Here is a 14,669-nt window from a genome sequence, read left to right on the forward strand (position 1 = left end):
CTGCAGAGCAGAATAAAGAAAAAAAGAATGAAAAAGAATTGAGAACAGTCTTAGAGACCTCTGGGAAAACATTAAATGCACCAACATTCTAATTATAGGGGTCCAGAAGAAGAGAAAAAGAAAGGGAGTGAGAAAATATTTGAAGGACTATAGTTGAAAACTTCCCTAATATGGGAAAAGAAATAATCAATCAAGTGCAGGAAGCACAGAGAGTCCCATACAGGATAAATCCAAAGAGGAACACACCAAGACACGTATTAATCAAACTATTAAATATTAAATACAAAGAAAAAATATTAAAAGCAGCAAGGGAAAGACAACAAATAACATACAAGGGAATCCCCATAAGGTTAACAGCTGATCTTTCAGCAGAAACTCTGCAAGCCAGAAGGGAGAGGCAGGACATATTTAAAGTGATGAAAGGGAAAAACCTACAACCAAGATTACTCTACCCAGCAAGGGTCTCATTCAGATTCGACGGAGAAACTAAAACCTTTACAGACAGGCAAAAGCTAAGAGAATTCAGCTCCACCAAACCAGCTTTACAACAAATGCTAAAGGAACTTCTCTAGGCAGGAAACACAAGAGAAGGAACAGACCTACAATAACAAATCCAAAATAATCAAGAAAATGGTAATAGGAACATACAGATCAATAACTACCTTAAATGTAAATGGATTAAATTGCTCCAACCAAAAGACATAGACTGGCTGAATGGATACAGAAACAAGACCCTTATATATGCTGTCTACTAGAGACCCACTTCACACCTAGGGGACATATACAGACTGAAAGTGAGGGGATGGAAAAAGATATTCCATGCAAATGGAAATCAAAAGAAAGCTGGAGTAGCAATTATCATATCAGACAAAATAGACTGTAAAATAAACACTATTACAAGAGACAAAGAAGGACACGACATAATGATCAAGGAATCAATCCAAGAAGAAGATATAACCAATTGTAAATATTTATGCACCTAACATAAGAGCACCTCAGTACATAAGGCAAATGCTAACAGCCATAAAAGGGGAAATCGACAGTAACACAATCATAGTAGGGGACTTTAACACCCCCACTTTCATCAATGGACAGGTCATCCAAATGAAAATAAATAAGGAAACACAAGCTTTAATTGATACATTAAACAAGATGGACTTAATTGATATTTATAGGACATTCCATCCAAAAACAACAGAATACACTTTCTTCTCAAGTGCTCATGGAACATTCTCCAGGATAGATCATATCTTGGGTCACAAATCAAGTTTTGGTAAATTTGAGAAAAGTGAAATTGTATCAAGTATTTTTCCGACCACAACCCTATGAGACTAGATATCAATTACAGAAAAAATACAAACACATGGAGGCTAAACAATACACTACTTAATAACCAAGAGATCACTGAAGAAATCAAAGAGGAAATAAAAAAATACCTAGAAACAAATGACAATGAAAACACAATGACCCAGAACTATGGGATGCAGGTAAAAGCAGTTCTAAGAGGGAAGTTTATACCACTACAATCCTACCTCAAGAAACAAGAAACATCTCAAAAAAACAACCTAACCTTATACCTAAAGCAATTAGAGAAAGAAGAACAAAAAAACCCCAAAGTTAGCATAATGAAAGAAATCATAAAGATCAGATCAGAAATAAATGAAAAAGAATTGAAGGAAACAGTAGCAAAGATCAATAAACCTAAAAGCTGGTTCTTTGAGAAGATAAACAAAATATAAACCATTAGCCAAACTCATCAAGAAAAAAAGGGAGAAGACTCAATCAATAGAATTAGAAATGAAAAGGAGAAGTAACAACTGACGCTGCAGAAATACAAAGGATCATGAGAGATTACTACAAGCAACGATATGCCAATAAAATGGACAAGCTGGAAGAAATGGACAAATTCTTAGAAAAGCACACCTTCCGAGACCGAACCAGAAGAAATAAAAAATATAAAACAGACCAATCACAAGCATTGAAATTGAGACTGTGATTAAAAATCTTCCAACAAACAAAAGCCCAGGGCCAGATGGCTTCACAGGCGAATTCTATCAAGCATTTAGAGAAGAGCTAACACCTATCCTTCTCAAACTTTTCCAAAATATAGCAGAGGGAGAAACACTCCCAAACTCATCTATGAGGTCACCATCACCCTGATACCAAACCAGACAAAGATGTCACAAAGAAGAAAACTACAGGCCAATATCACGATGAACATAGATGTAAAAATCCTCAACAAAATACTAGCAAACAGAGTCCAACAGCACATTAAAAGGATCATACACCATGATCAAGTGGGGTTTATCCCAGGAATGCAAGGGTTCTTCGATATACGCAAGTCAATCAATGTGATAAACCATATTAACAAATTGAAGGAGAAAAACCATATGATCGTCTCAATAGATGCAGAAAAAGCTTTTGACAAATTCAACACCCTTTTATGATAAAAAAACCCTGCAGAAAGTAGGCATCGAGGGGAACATACTTCAACATAATGAAGGCCATATATGACAAACCCACAGCCAAACATTGTTCTCAATGGTGAAAAACGAAACGATTTCTGCTAAGATCAGGAAAAAAGGCAAGTTGCCCACTCTCACCACTATTATTCAACACAGTTTGGAAGTTTCAGCCACAGCAATCAGAGAAGAAAAAGAAATAAAAGGAATACAAATCGGAAAAGAAGAAGTAAAGCTGTCACTGTTTGCAGATGACATGATACTATACATAGAGAATCCTAAAGATGTTACCAGAAAACTACTAGAGCTAATCAATGAATATGGCAGAGTAGCAGGATACAAAATTAATGCACAGAAATCTCTTGCATTCCTATACTCTGATGATGAAAAATCTGAATGAGAAATTAAGGAAACACTCCCATTTACCATTGCAACAAGAAGAATAAAATACCTAGGATAAACCTACCTAAGGAGACAAAAGACCTGTATGCAGAGAAACTAAAAGACACTGATGAAAGAAATTAAAGATGATACAAACAGATGGAGAGATATACCATGTTCTTGGACTGGAAGAATCCACATTGTGAAAATGACTATACTACCCAGAGCAATCTACAGATTCATTGCAATCCCTATCAAACTACCAATGGCATTTTTCACAGAACTAGGACAAAAAATTTCACAATTTGTATGGAAACACAAAAGACCCCCAAATAGCAAAAACAATCTTGAGAAAGAAAAATGGAGCTGGAAGAATCAGGCTCCCAGACTTCAGATTATACTACAAAACTACATTAATCAAGACAGTATGGTACTGGCACAAAAACAGCAAGATAGATCAATGGAACAGAATAGAAAGCCCAGAGATAAACCCACGCACATATGGTCACCTTATTTTTGATAAAGGAGACAAGATATATACAATGGAAAAAAGACAGCTCTTCAATAAGGGTGCTGGGAAAACTGGACAGCTACATGTAAAAGAATGAAATTAGAACACTCCCTAACACCGTACACAAAAATAAACTCAAAATGGATTAAAGACCTAAATGTAAGGCCAGACACTGTGAAACTCTTAGAGGAAACATAGGCAGAACACTCTATGACATAAATCACAGCAAGATCCTCTTTTACCCACCTCCTAGAGAAACGGAAATAAAAACGAAAATAAACAAATGGGACTGAATGAAACTTGAAAGCTTTTGCACAGCAAAGGAAACCATAATCAAGACAAAAAGGCAGCCCTCAGAATGGGACAAAATATTTGCAAATGAAGCAACTGACAAAGGATTAATCTCCAAAATTTACAAGTAGCTCATGCAGCTCAATATCAAAAAAACAAACAACCCAATCCAAAAATGGGCAGAAGACCTAAACAGACATTTCTCCAAAGAAGATATACAGATTGCCAACAACCACATGAAAGGATGCTCAACATCACTAATCATTAGAGAAATGCAAATGAAAAGTACAATGAGGTATCACCTCACACCAGTCAGAATGGCCATCATCAAAATGTCTACAAACAATAAATGCTGGAGAGGGTGTGGAGAAAAGAGAACCCTCTTGTACTGTTGGTGGGAATGTAAATTGATACAGCCACTATGGAGAACAGTATGGAGGTTCCTTAAAAAACTAAAACTAGAACTACCATACGACCCAGCAATCCCACTACTGGGCATATACCCTGAGAAAACCATAATTCAAAAAGAGTCATGTACCACAATGTTCTTTGCAGCTCTATTTACAATACATTTTCTGTCCATCGACAGATAAATGGTTAAAGAAGATGTGGTGCATATATACAATGGAATATTACTCGGCCATAAAAAGAGACGAAATTGAGTTATTTGTAGTGAGGTGGATGGACCTAGAGACTGTCATACAGAGTGAAGTAAGTCAGAAAGAGAAAAACAAATAACATACGCTAACACATATATATGGAATGTAAAAAAAAAAATGTTTCTGAAGAACCTAGGGGCAGGACAGGAATAAAGACACAGATATAGAGAATGCACTTGAGGACACAGGGAATGGGAAGGGTAAGCTGGGATGAAGTGAGAGAGTGGCATGGACTTATATATACTACCAAATGTAAAATAGATAGCTAGTGGGAAGCAGCCTCATAGCACAGGGAGATCAGCTTGGTGGTTTGTGACCACCTAGAGGGGTGGGATAGGGAGGGTGGGAGGGAGACGCAAGAGGGAGGATATATGGGGATATATGTATATGTATAGCTGATTCACTTTGTTATAAAGCAGAAACTAACACACCATTGTAAAGCAATTATACTCCAATAAAGATGTTAAAAAAAAAAATTCATGCAGAATCTCAAGGGACTCTGAATAGCCCAAACAATCTTGAAAAAGAAGAGCAAAGTTGTAGGACTCATACTTCCTGATTTCAAAAGGTACTACAAAGATGCAGTAATAAAACAGTGTGGTACTGACACTGGACAGCTGTATAGACTAATGGAATAAAATAGAGAGCCTAACAAGAAATTCACACTTATGAGTAATTGGTTTTTGATGAGGCTGCCAAGAGCATTCAATGGAGAAAAGACAGTCTTTTCAACAAATGGTGCTGGGAAAACTGGGCATCTACATGCAAAAGAATGAAGTTGGACTCTTGCAGTAAATACAAAGATTAACTCAAAAAACTAAAACTCTTAGAAGAAAACATGGAAAGCTTCATGGCATTGGATTTGACAATGATTTCTTGGATATGACACCAAAGGCACTATCAACAAAATGAAAAATAGACAGGACTTCCCTGGTCACGCAGTGGTTAAGAATCCGCCTGCCAATGCAGGGGACACGGATTTGAGCCCTGGTCCGGGAAGATCCCACATGCCATGGAGCAACTAAGCCAGTGTGCCACAACTACTGAGCCTGCACTCTAGAGCCCACAAGCCACATCTACTGAGCCCACATGCAACAACTACTGAAGCCCACGTGCCTAGAGCCCCTGCTCCACAACAAGAGAATCCACTGCAATGAGAAGCCCACACACCGCAACTAAGAGTAGTCTCCGCTCGCTGCAACTAGAGAAAGCCTGCGTGCAGCAATGAAGACCCAATGCAGCCATAAATAAATAAATAAATTGTATTAAAAATAAATAAATAATAAAAATAAAAATAGACAAATTGGATTTTATGAAAACTAAAACTTATACATCAAAGGGCACAATCAACAGAGTAAAAGGGCAACACACAGAAAGGGAGACAGTATTTTCAAATCACATATCTGATAAGGGATTAATATCCAGAATATATAGAGAACTGCTAAAACTCAACAATGACCAACTCAAAAATGGGCAGAAGACACAAAAACAGACATATGGATCAATGGAAAAGAATAGAGAGCCCAGAAATAAACCCACACACCTTCAGTCAATTAATCTTCAACAAAGGAGGCAAGAATATACTAAGGAGAAAAGACAGTCTCTTCAACAAGTGGTGTTGGGAAAGTTGGACAGCGGCATGTAAAACAATAAAGTTAGAACACACCCTCACACCATACACAAAAAAAACCTCAAAATGGCTTAAAGACTTAAATATAAGACATGACACCATAAAAACTCCTGGAAAAGAACATAGGCAAGACATTCTCTGACATAAGTCATACCGATGTTTTCTTAGGTCATTCTCCCAAGGCAATAGAAATCAAGCAAAAAATAAACACACGGGACCTAATCAAACTTACAAGCTTTTGCACAGCAAGGAAGCCAGAAACAAACAAAAAGACAACCTAGGGACTGGGAGAAAAATACTTGCAAATGATGCAATCAACAAGGGCTTAGGGGGCTTCCCTGGTGGCGCAGTGGTTGAGAATCTGCCTGCCAATGCAGGGGACACGGGTTCGAGCCCTGGTCCGGGAAGATCCCACATGCCACGGAGCAAACTAAGCCCATGTGCCACAACTACTGAGCCTGCGCATCTGGAGCCTGTGCTCCGCAACAAGAGAGGCCGTGACAGTGAGAGGCCCCCGCACCGCGATGAAGAGTGGCCCCTGCTCGCCGCAACTGGAGAAAGCCCTCGCACAGAAACGAAGACCCAACACAGCCAAAAAAAATAAAAAAAGTAAATAAATTTATTAAAAAACAAAAAAAAAAACAACAAAAAAAAAACAAGGGCTTAATTTCCAAAATATACAAACTGCTCATACAACTCAATAACAAAAAAAACAAACAACCCAATCAAAAAATGGGCAGAAGACCTAAGTAGACATTTCTCCAAAGAAGACATACAGATGGCCAATAGGCACATGAAAAGATGCTCATCATCACTAATTATTAGAGAAATGCAAATCAAAACTATAATGAGGTACCACCTCACACCAGTCCGAATGACCATCATTAAAAAGTCTACAAATAACAAATATTGGAGAGGGTGTGGAGAAAAGGGAACCCTCCTACAATGTTGGTGGGAATGTAAATTGATGAAGTCACTATGGAAACAGTATGGAGGTCCTCAACAAACTAAAAATAGAGTTGCCCATACAATCCAGCAGTCCTACTCCTGAGCATATATCCAGACAAAAGTATAATTCGAAAAGATAAAAAAGAAAAAAAAGAAAGAAAGAAAATTTCTTTCAACAAATAAACAAAAAAAAGAAAAAAAGAAAAGATACATGCACCCCTATGTTCATAGCAGCACAGTTTGTAATAGCCAAGACATGGAAGCAGCCTAAATGTCCATGAACAAATGAATGGATAAAGATGATGTGGTGTATATATATACAATGGAATATTACCCAGCCATAAAAAAGAATGAAATAATGCCATTTGCAGCAACATGGATGAACCTAGAGATTATCATTATAAGTGAACTAAGAAAGAGAAAGACAAATACCATACGATATCACTTATCCATGAAATAGAAACACACTCACAGACATAGAGAACAGGATTATGGTTGCCATGGGGGAGGAGAGGTAGAAGAGGAATAGATTGGAAGTTTGGATGGAAGGATGGCTATTAAGAGATGCAAACCATTATATACAGAATGGATAAACAACAAGGTCCTACTGTATAGCACAGGGAACTATATTCAATATCCTCTAATAAACCATAATGGAAAAGAATATGAAAAAGAATATATACATATACATATATATATGTATAACTGAATCACTTTGCTGTACAGCAGAAACTAACACAACATTGTAAATCAACTATACTTCAATAAAACAAATTTTTTAAAAAAATGGGCAAAAGAATAGACATTTTTCCAAAGATGATATACAAATGGCCAATGAAACACATGCAAAGATGCTTAACATCACTAACCAGGAAAATGTAAACCAGAACCACAATGAGATACTACTTTACACCCATTGGGTGGCTATATCTAAAAACAAATAAACAAAAGCAAAAACTAACAAGTACTGTGAGGTACCCAGAGTAGTCAAATTCATAGGGAGTACAAAGGCAGAATGGTGGTTGCTAAGGGCTGGGCTTAGGGAAAAGAACGGGGAAGGTTAGTGTTTAATGGGTATAAAGTTTTCAGTTTTGCAAGATGAAAGGAGCTTCAAGTTCTGGAAATGGATGGTGGTGATGGTTGCACAATTAATGAATGTACATAATACCACTGAACTATACACCTAAGATTGGTTAAGGTAGTAAATTTTATGTATATTTTACCACAAGAAAACCTAGAGAAAAAAAGAGCAAAGGACTTGGATAGATATTTGTCCAAGAAGATGTACCAAATGGCCAGTAAGCACATGAAAAGCTGTTCAACATCACTAATCATTAGGGAAATGAAAATCAAGGCCGTAAATACCACTTCACACTCGTTAGGATGGCTATTATCTTAAAAACCAAAAACAAACAAACAAACAAAAAAACAGAAAATACCCAGCGTTAGCAAGAAGGTGGAGGAATTGGAACCTTTGTGCAATGCTGGTGGGGATGTAAAATTTTGCAGCCACTGTGAAAAACAGTGTGGCAGTACCTTAAAAAATTAAACATAGAATTACTGCATGATCCAGCAATTCCACTTCTGTGTATATACCCAAAAGAATTTAAAAAAGGGACTTGAACAAGTATTTGTACACCAATTTTTATAAGAGCATATTCACAATAGCCAAAAAGGTGGAAACAAACCAAGTGTCCATCAACAGATGAATGGATAAGTAAAATGTGGTATTACACACAATGGAATATTATAAAGCCATAAAAGGAATGAAATTCTGATATATGTTACAAAATGGATGAACCTGTGAAACATTATGTTACATGAAATAAGCCAGATAAAAAGAGTAAATATACGACTACACTTATATCATGTACCTAGAATAGGCAAATTTATAGAGACAGAAAGTAGAATAGAAACTATTAGGGGTTTGGGTACAGGAGATGGAGAGTTTCTGTTTAGAATGATGAAAAATTTCTAGAAATAAACAGTTAATGATGGTCACACACGTTGTGAAGGTACTAAATGCCACTCATATTTTTAAAATGGTTAAAATGGTAATTTTTTCCATAGTGGTAAAAATACTGTAGTTTTACCACAATAAAAAATATGAATGGAGAATTGTCTCCTCCTCATCTATTTTCTGGTAAAGATTGTGTAAAATTGGTGTTAATTCTTTCTTAAAGATTTGGTAGAATTCTCAAGTGAAACTATGTGAGCCTGGATATTTCTTTTTGGGAAATTTTTAAGTTATGAAATCAGTTTTCTTTACCATTATGAGGCTATTCAAATTATTTCATCTTGCGTGAGCTGTGGTAGTTTGTGTTTTTTGAGGAAGTAATACATTATTTTATCTAAGTTGACATATGTGTATGTGTTGAGTTGTTCATACTATATCCTTTATTATCCTTTTGATATCTGCAAAGTCTGTAGAAATAGGCCCTTTTGCATTCCTGATATTGGTAATTTTTATTTTTTCCCTTTTTTCCTTTATCATTCTTCCTAGAAGTTTGTCAATTTTGTTGATCTTTTCAAAGAACCAGATCTTTGGTTCACTGATTTTTCTCTTTTGTTTTCCTGTTTTCAATTTCATGATTTATACTCTTACTATTTCCTTCCTTCTGTTTCTTTTGGGTTTATTTCACTCTTTTTTTTTTTTTTCCTAGATTCATAAAGTGGGAGCTCAGATTACTGATTTGAGACATTTACTGTTTTCTAATGTATGCATGTAGGTGGCTATAAACTTCCCTCCCAGCGTTACTGGAGCTCTGTCCGACAAATTTCGATATGTGGTATTCTCATTTTTATTCAGTTCAATGTGGTTTTTAGAAATTTCCTTTGAAACTTCCTTTCTGACTCAATGGATTATTTAGAAGAGTCTGGTGTAGTTTCCAAGTGTTTGGATCTTTTCTTGTTATCTTCTGCTATTGACTTCTAGTTTGATTCCATAGTAGTCAGAGAATACATTCTATATGATATCAGTTCTTTATATTTTTGAGATTGTTTAATGGCCCAGGATATGATCCATCTTGGTATATGTTCAATCAGCACTTGAAAAGAATGTATATCCTTGTATTGTTGGGTGGAGCATCCTATAAATATCAATTTGATCCTGTTAGTCAATGGTGTTGTTAAGTTCTCATATATTCTTGCTGACTTTCTGTTGAGTTTTCTATCAGTTCTTGAGAGAGGGGTTTTGAAGTCTCCAACTATAACTGTGGGGTTTTCTATTGCTCCTTTTAGTTCTATCAGTTTTTGCTTCACATATCTTGCAGCTCTGTTTGGTCCATACACACTTAGGATTGCTACATCTTATTGGGGGATTGACCCATTTATCATTATACAATGTCCCTCCCTAACTGTGATAATTTTTCTTTACTCTGAAGTCTATCTGGTATTAATATAGCTACTTCTGCTTTCCTTTTATTAATGTTTACAGGATATATCTTTTTTCCAATCCTTTATTTTAAACCAACCTATATATTTGAAGTGTGTTTCTTATAGACAGCATATAATTGGGTCATGTTTTCAATACTCTCTGCCCAATCTGTTAATTGGTGTATTTGTACCATTTACATTTAATTTAATTATTAATATGGTAGGGCTTAAGTCTCCAACTTTATATTTTGTTTTCTGTTTTTTCTCTCTGTTTCTCATTTCTCTTTTCTTTTTCCTGACTTTTTCTCTTTCCTGCATCTTTGGAATTTCATTTTGATTTACCTATAGCGTTTTTTAAGATATATCTTTGTACAGTTTGTGTAGGGGTGGCTCTAGTTATTATATTATATATTCATAACTTATCAAAGCCTTATAGGTGTTATCATTTTACTAGTTCAATACAGAAGTGTTACCTCCCTTTACATGCCTAACCCTTCCTTTTTTTTAGAGTATAATTGTCTTAAATATTTCCTCTAATACATTTAGAACCGCATCAGTGTTATAATTTTTGCTTCAATCATTAAGCAATTTAGAAAACTCAAGAGGATAAGGAAAATCTATTATATTTACCCATGTTGCTTACCATGTTCTTCCTTTTTTCATCATTTCCTTTCTATTTAGAAAACTTCCTCTGCCTTTTTTTTTTTTTTTTTTTTTTTTAGGGTAGGTCTACTAGCAACAAATTCCCTTAGTTTTTCTCATCTGAGACTGTCTTGATTTCCCCTTCATTCCTGAAGGATATTTTTTTTACTGGGTATTGGATTCTGTTGACAGCTTTTTTCCTTCAGCACTTGTAAAATACTGTGCCACTTCCTTCTGGCCTCCATGGTTCTGATGACAAATTCACTTCATTCTAATTGCTTTTCCCTAGAGTTAAGATCATTTTTCTTTGGCTGCTTCCTAGAATTTTTGTATTTAGTTTTCAGAAGTTTAATTATGATGATTCTTTTCAGTACTTTTTTAGACACGTCTTTTTTCTCCTTCCTTCTTGGACGTCGATGACACTAATGCTAGGGTTTTGTATAGTCACTTAGTTTCCTGAGGCTCTGTCTATTTTTTATTTTTATTTTATTGTATTATTTTTTAGTCTATTTTATTTCTGTTGTTCAGATTGGGCAATTTCTATTGTTCTGTCTTTCAGTTCATTAATTCTTTCCTTGTACCCTGTATTTTGCTGTTGAGCCCATCTACCTGAGCTATTTTGTTTCCATTACTGTATTTTTCAACTCTAAAATTTCCTTTTGTTTCTTCTTATATCTTCTGTTTCTTTGGCAGGTCTTTATCTTTCTTTGCTGAGACTTTCTATTTTTTCATTTGTTTTAAGCATGCTTGTAATTGTTTACTGAAGCATTTTAATCATGGCTACTTTAGAATCTTGTCAGATAATCTTACACCTCTGTCATCTCAGTGTTGTCATCCATTGACTGTCTTTTACTCACTTGGTTTACAATCCTCCTGGTTCTTGGTATGACAAGTGACTTTCACATGAAACCTAGATATTTTTGTATTGTTATAAGTCTCTGGACCTTAGTTAAACCTCCCCTTTTAGCTTCTCTTTTTTTAAATCCATTCTGACAGGGGAAAGAGGAGGGAGGGGGTGCTGCCTCATTAGTGCCTTGCTATTGCCAAGTGGATTCTACCTCTACCAGTTTCCTCACAGTCTCTGTTGACACCTGAAGGGAGACACCTTGGGAGAGGCTCTCCATGTGGTCTCTACTGACACTGTGGTTGGGGTGGCCTCATTACTGCTAGATGATGGTGAAAGTCCTGACTCTCCACTAGGCCTCTTCTGACACTCCATCAGTGGAGCGGCATGGGGGCACTGGGTTACTGCCAGGTGGAAAGTCAGGCTCCCCCACATGGTCTCTACTGACACTGCAGGGGAAACCTCATTGCAGGCCAGTGGGGGATGAAATTCCTAGCTCTTTACTTGACCTTCTCTCTCTCTTTTTTTAAACGGAATATGTATTTCTTTATTAGAATGCTCACAATAATGACACATTAGCACTGTCCTTCTGATGTGACAGAGAATACATATATCTGACCACTGACCTTCTCTTTATCACAGTCTTTGTGAGGGTGGGAATCTAGGTTCTCCACTTCTTTGCTGGCATAGGTGGGGTTGGGGGCCATTTTTTTCTCTGGTGTTGACTGAAGTGAGTAATTATTATCTAAAATTTTTCTGGCTTGCTGGGCTGTTCCCTTTCCTGGTCCTTTGGCTAGAGAGAGCAGGATTTTGTTGGGGTTTTTTTTTGTCTGCACTGTTGGCATTTTCAAGTTGTTGGTTTCTTCAGTTCCAAATCCATGATATATGAGGAAAAAGAAAACCCAAGGAACTCACCATCATGTCATTCCTCAGGTCTCAAGGTCCCTAGTGGTCTGTCTTCTCTCCATCTTTCAGAGCCTTCTTATATTTGTTTTATATATATTGTCCAGGGTTTCTAGTTGTATTTAGTAGAAGGAATAGGGAAAAGTATGTCTACTCGATCTTCCCAGAAACAGAAGTCCTCCTTGGCTGGTGTTAATCAATTCCCTCTGTGGGAGGTTGAACCATGTTCCTATGTTCCCATTTATTGACTAAGGGCACACTCCAAACAACTCAACTGCCTCGAGCCATGGCACTACTACTGGGCTAAATCTGAGTACTGACATTCCTGGAACCTAAATAAATATTAACCCATGTACTCCAGCAGCACATTAAGAGAATATTCTTTGTTCAAGAAGGTTTTATTCTAAGAGCAAGGATGGCTTGATATTAACAAATCAAGGACATGACTGTTTCAATATGTCAAAGGAGAAAATCCCATGTGATCATTCTATAAATGCAAAGATATGCAGTGACAGAATTCAACATTCTTCCAAAAAAATTCTTAATAAAACAGAAGTCAATGAATACTTTCTTAAACAATTAAAAAATATATCTCCAATCAAATCAGCATCACACTTAGTAGTGAAACATGAGAATCTCTCCCATTAAAATTAGGGTCATGCATATCCACGTCTATTATTTAAACTTGTTCTGGGAGTACTAGCCAATGAAGCAGGCATGAACAGGATATAAGTAACAATGTCTGGCAACTATATTCTTGTTTCCATCTCCCTTCCCCTACATGTTTCTCCGGAGTTGACATTAACTATAGGATTGCTAGTTCATTCCATAACCTCAACAGTTTTTTGGCTTTCTTTCACTCCCTGTGCCTCATCATTCAAGCGGTAGGAGTTATGATATTAGGGTTATGTCTTATATACTTTGTATTCCTAATGTTGTGAAAACAGTAGGTCCTCAGTGAATATTTTCAGATTCATAATACAAAAATGTGATATTAAAAATTAAATTAATTTGTATATGTTACATACACCCTGGAAGGTAAACCAATAATTTGTCTTATTAAGGTTTGCTCAGAATCTAATACTTTGTGATTACACAGTAAATATTTGACATCAATTTTTGTGATGAGATCAAAATAACATATCTAGAATGCTCAATATTTTTAAATTAGAATTTGGTCAAATCATAATTGTTTTTATACCTAACATTTTCAGCTAAGAATCCTTTGGCTATTCTAAAATATTCTCAAAATTTGATGATACATATGCAATCAAAATGAGGCTAGAGTAACCTGAAAAATCACATCAGTACTCAACTATAATTTCACTTTGTAATTTTCACTCTCACTTCTAAATTGCCACACAACTGTTTAAAACATGGAAACAGAATATATGCTTACCCTTTCACCCACTCCTATTGTTTCTAAATTTAGCTGAAAATGGTATGCAATAGGTTGACCAAGAGATTAATTTTCTAAGTTAAAGTACTTCAATTAAATTGTCCTTCTCCACAGATTTATAGTGCAGCCCCATGCACACCTGACACTCCAATTTAGTTGTGATGATAAAGTATAAGTTGTCCTGCAACTAATCTGAAATCCCTTGACCAAAATCAAACATGAAAAAAATTGTTTTACAAAATATCAAATTTAAAATGTACCTCTGTTCCAGAGTGTTTATCCCTGATAACATCCATCTGTCTCTTAAATAGTTCTAATACAGCATTGTAGACCAGTTCATACTGTTCCTGAAGAGCATTGCAAACCGGAACAAACAAAAACAAAAACTTGGTGAACTAACCAGATTTCAGGAATATGAACACCAATCAAATCATAGCATAGCAGATCTGAAACATTAGTTTAATTACAGTGCCTTGTGTCTGTGTAGCCCATGTCAGATTTCAAAGCATTTTTAGGCTGCCAGAAACATCGAACTATTTTATCTACCTCTAGCTAATATACAATGACCTTGCAGCATGCTTTTATGCTCTAACCCCACTTTCTTACTTATCTCTCCTTCCACCA

The 14,669-nt window shown here is 36.0% G+C and overlaps 1 protein-coding gene across 1 annotated transcript in view; it reads right to left on the reverse strand.

Annotated features, from left to right (window-relative positions):
- PTPN22 (protein tyrosine phosphatase non-receptor type 22) overlaps positions 1–14,669 on the reverse strand; it is a 59,817-nt gene that overhangs the window by 25,151 nt on the left and 19,997 nt on the right. The window contains 1 exon segment of the mRNA XM_036864662.1: positions 14,306–14,392. Within this exon segment, the coding sequence (XP_036720557.1) occupies positions 14,306–14,392 (87 nt within the window).

Source organism: Balaenoptera musculus, chromosome 1 (assembly GCF_009873245.2).
Source record: "Balaenoptera musculus isolate JJ_BM4_2016_0621 chromosome 1, mBalMus1.pri.v3, whole genome shotgun sequence".
NCBI lineage: Eukaryota > Metazoa > Chordata > Mammalia > Artiodactyla > Balaenopteridae > Balaenoptera > Balaenoptera musculus.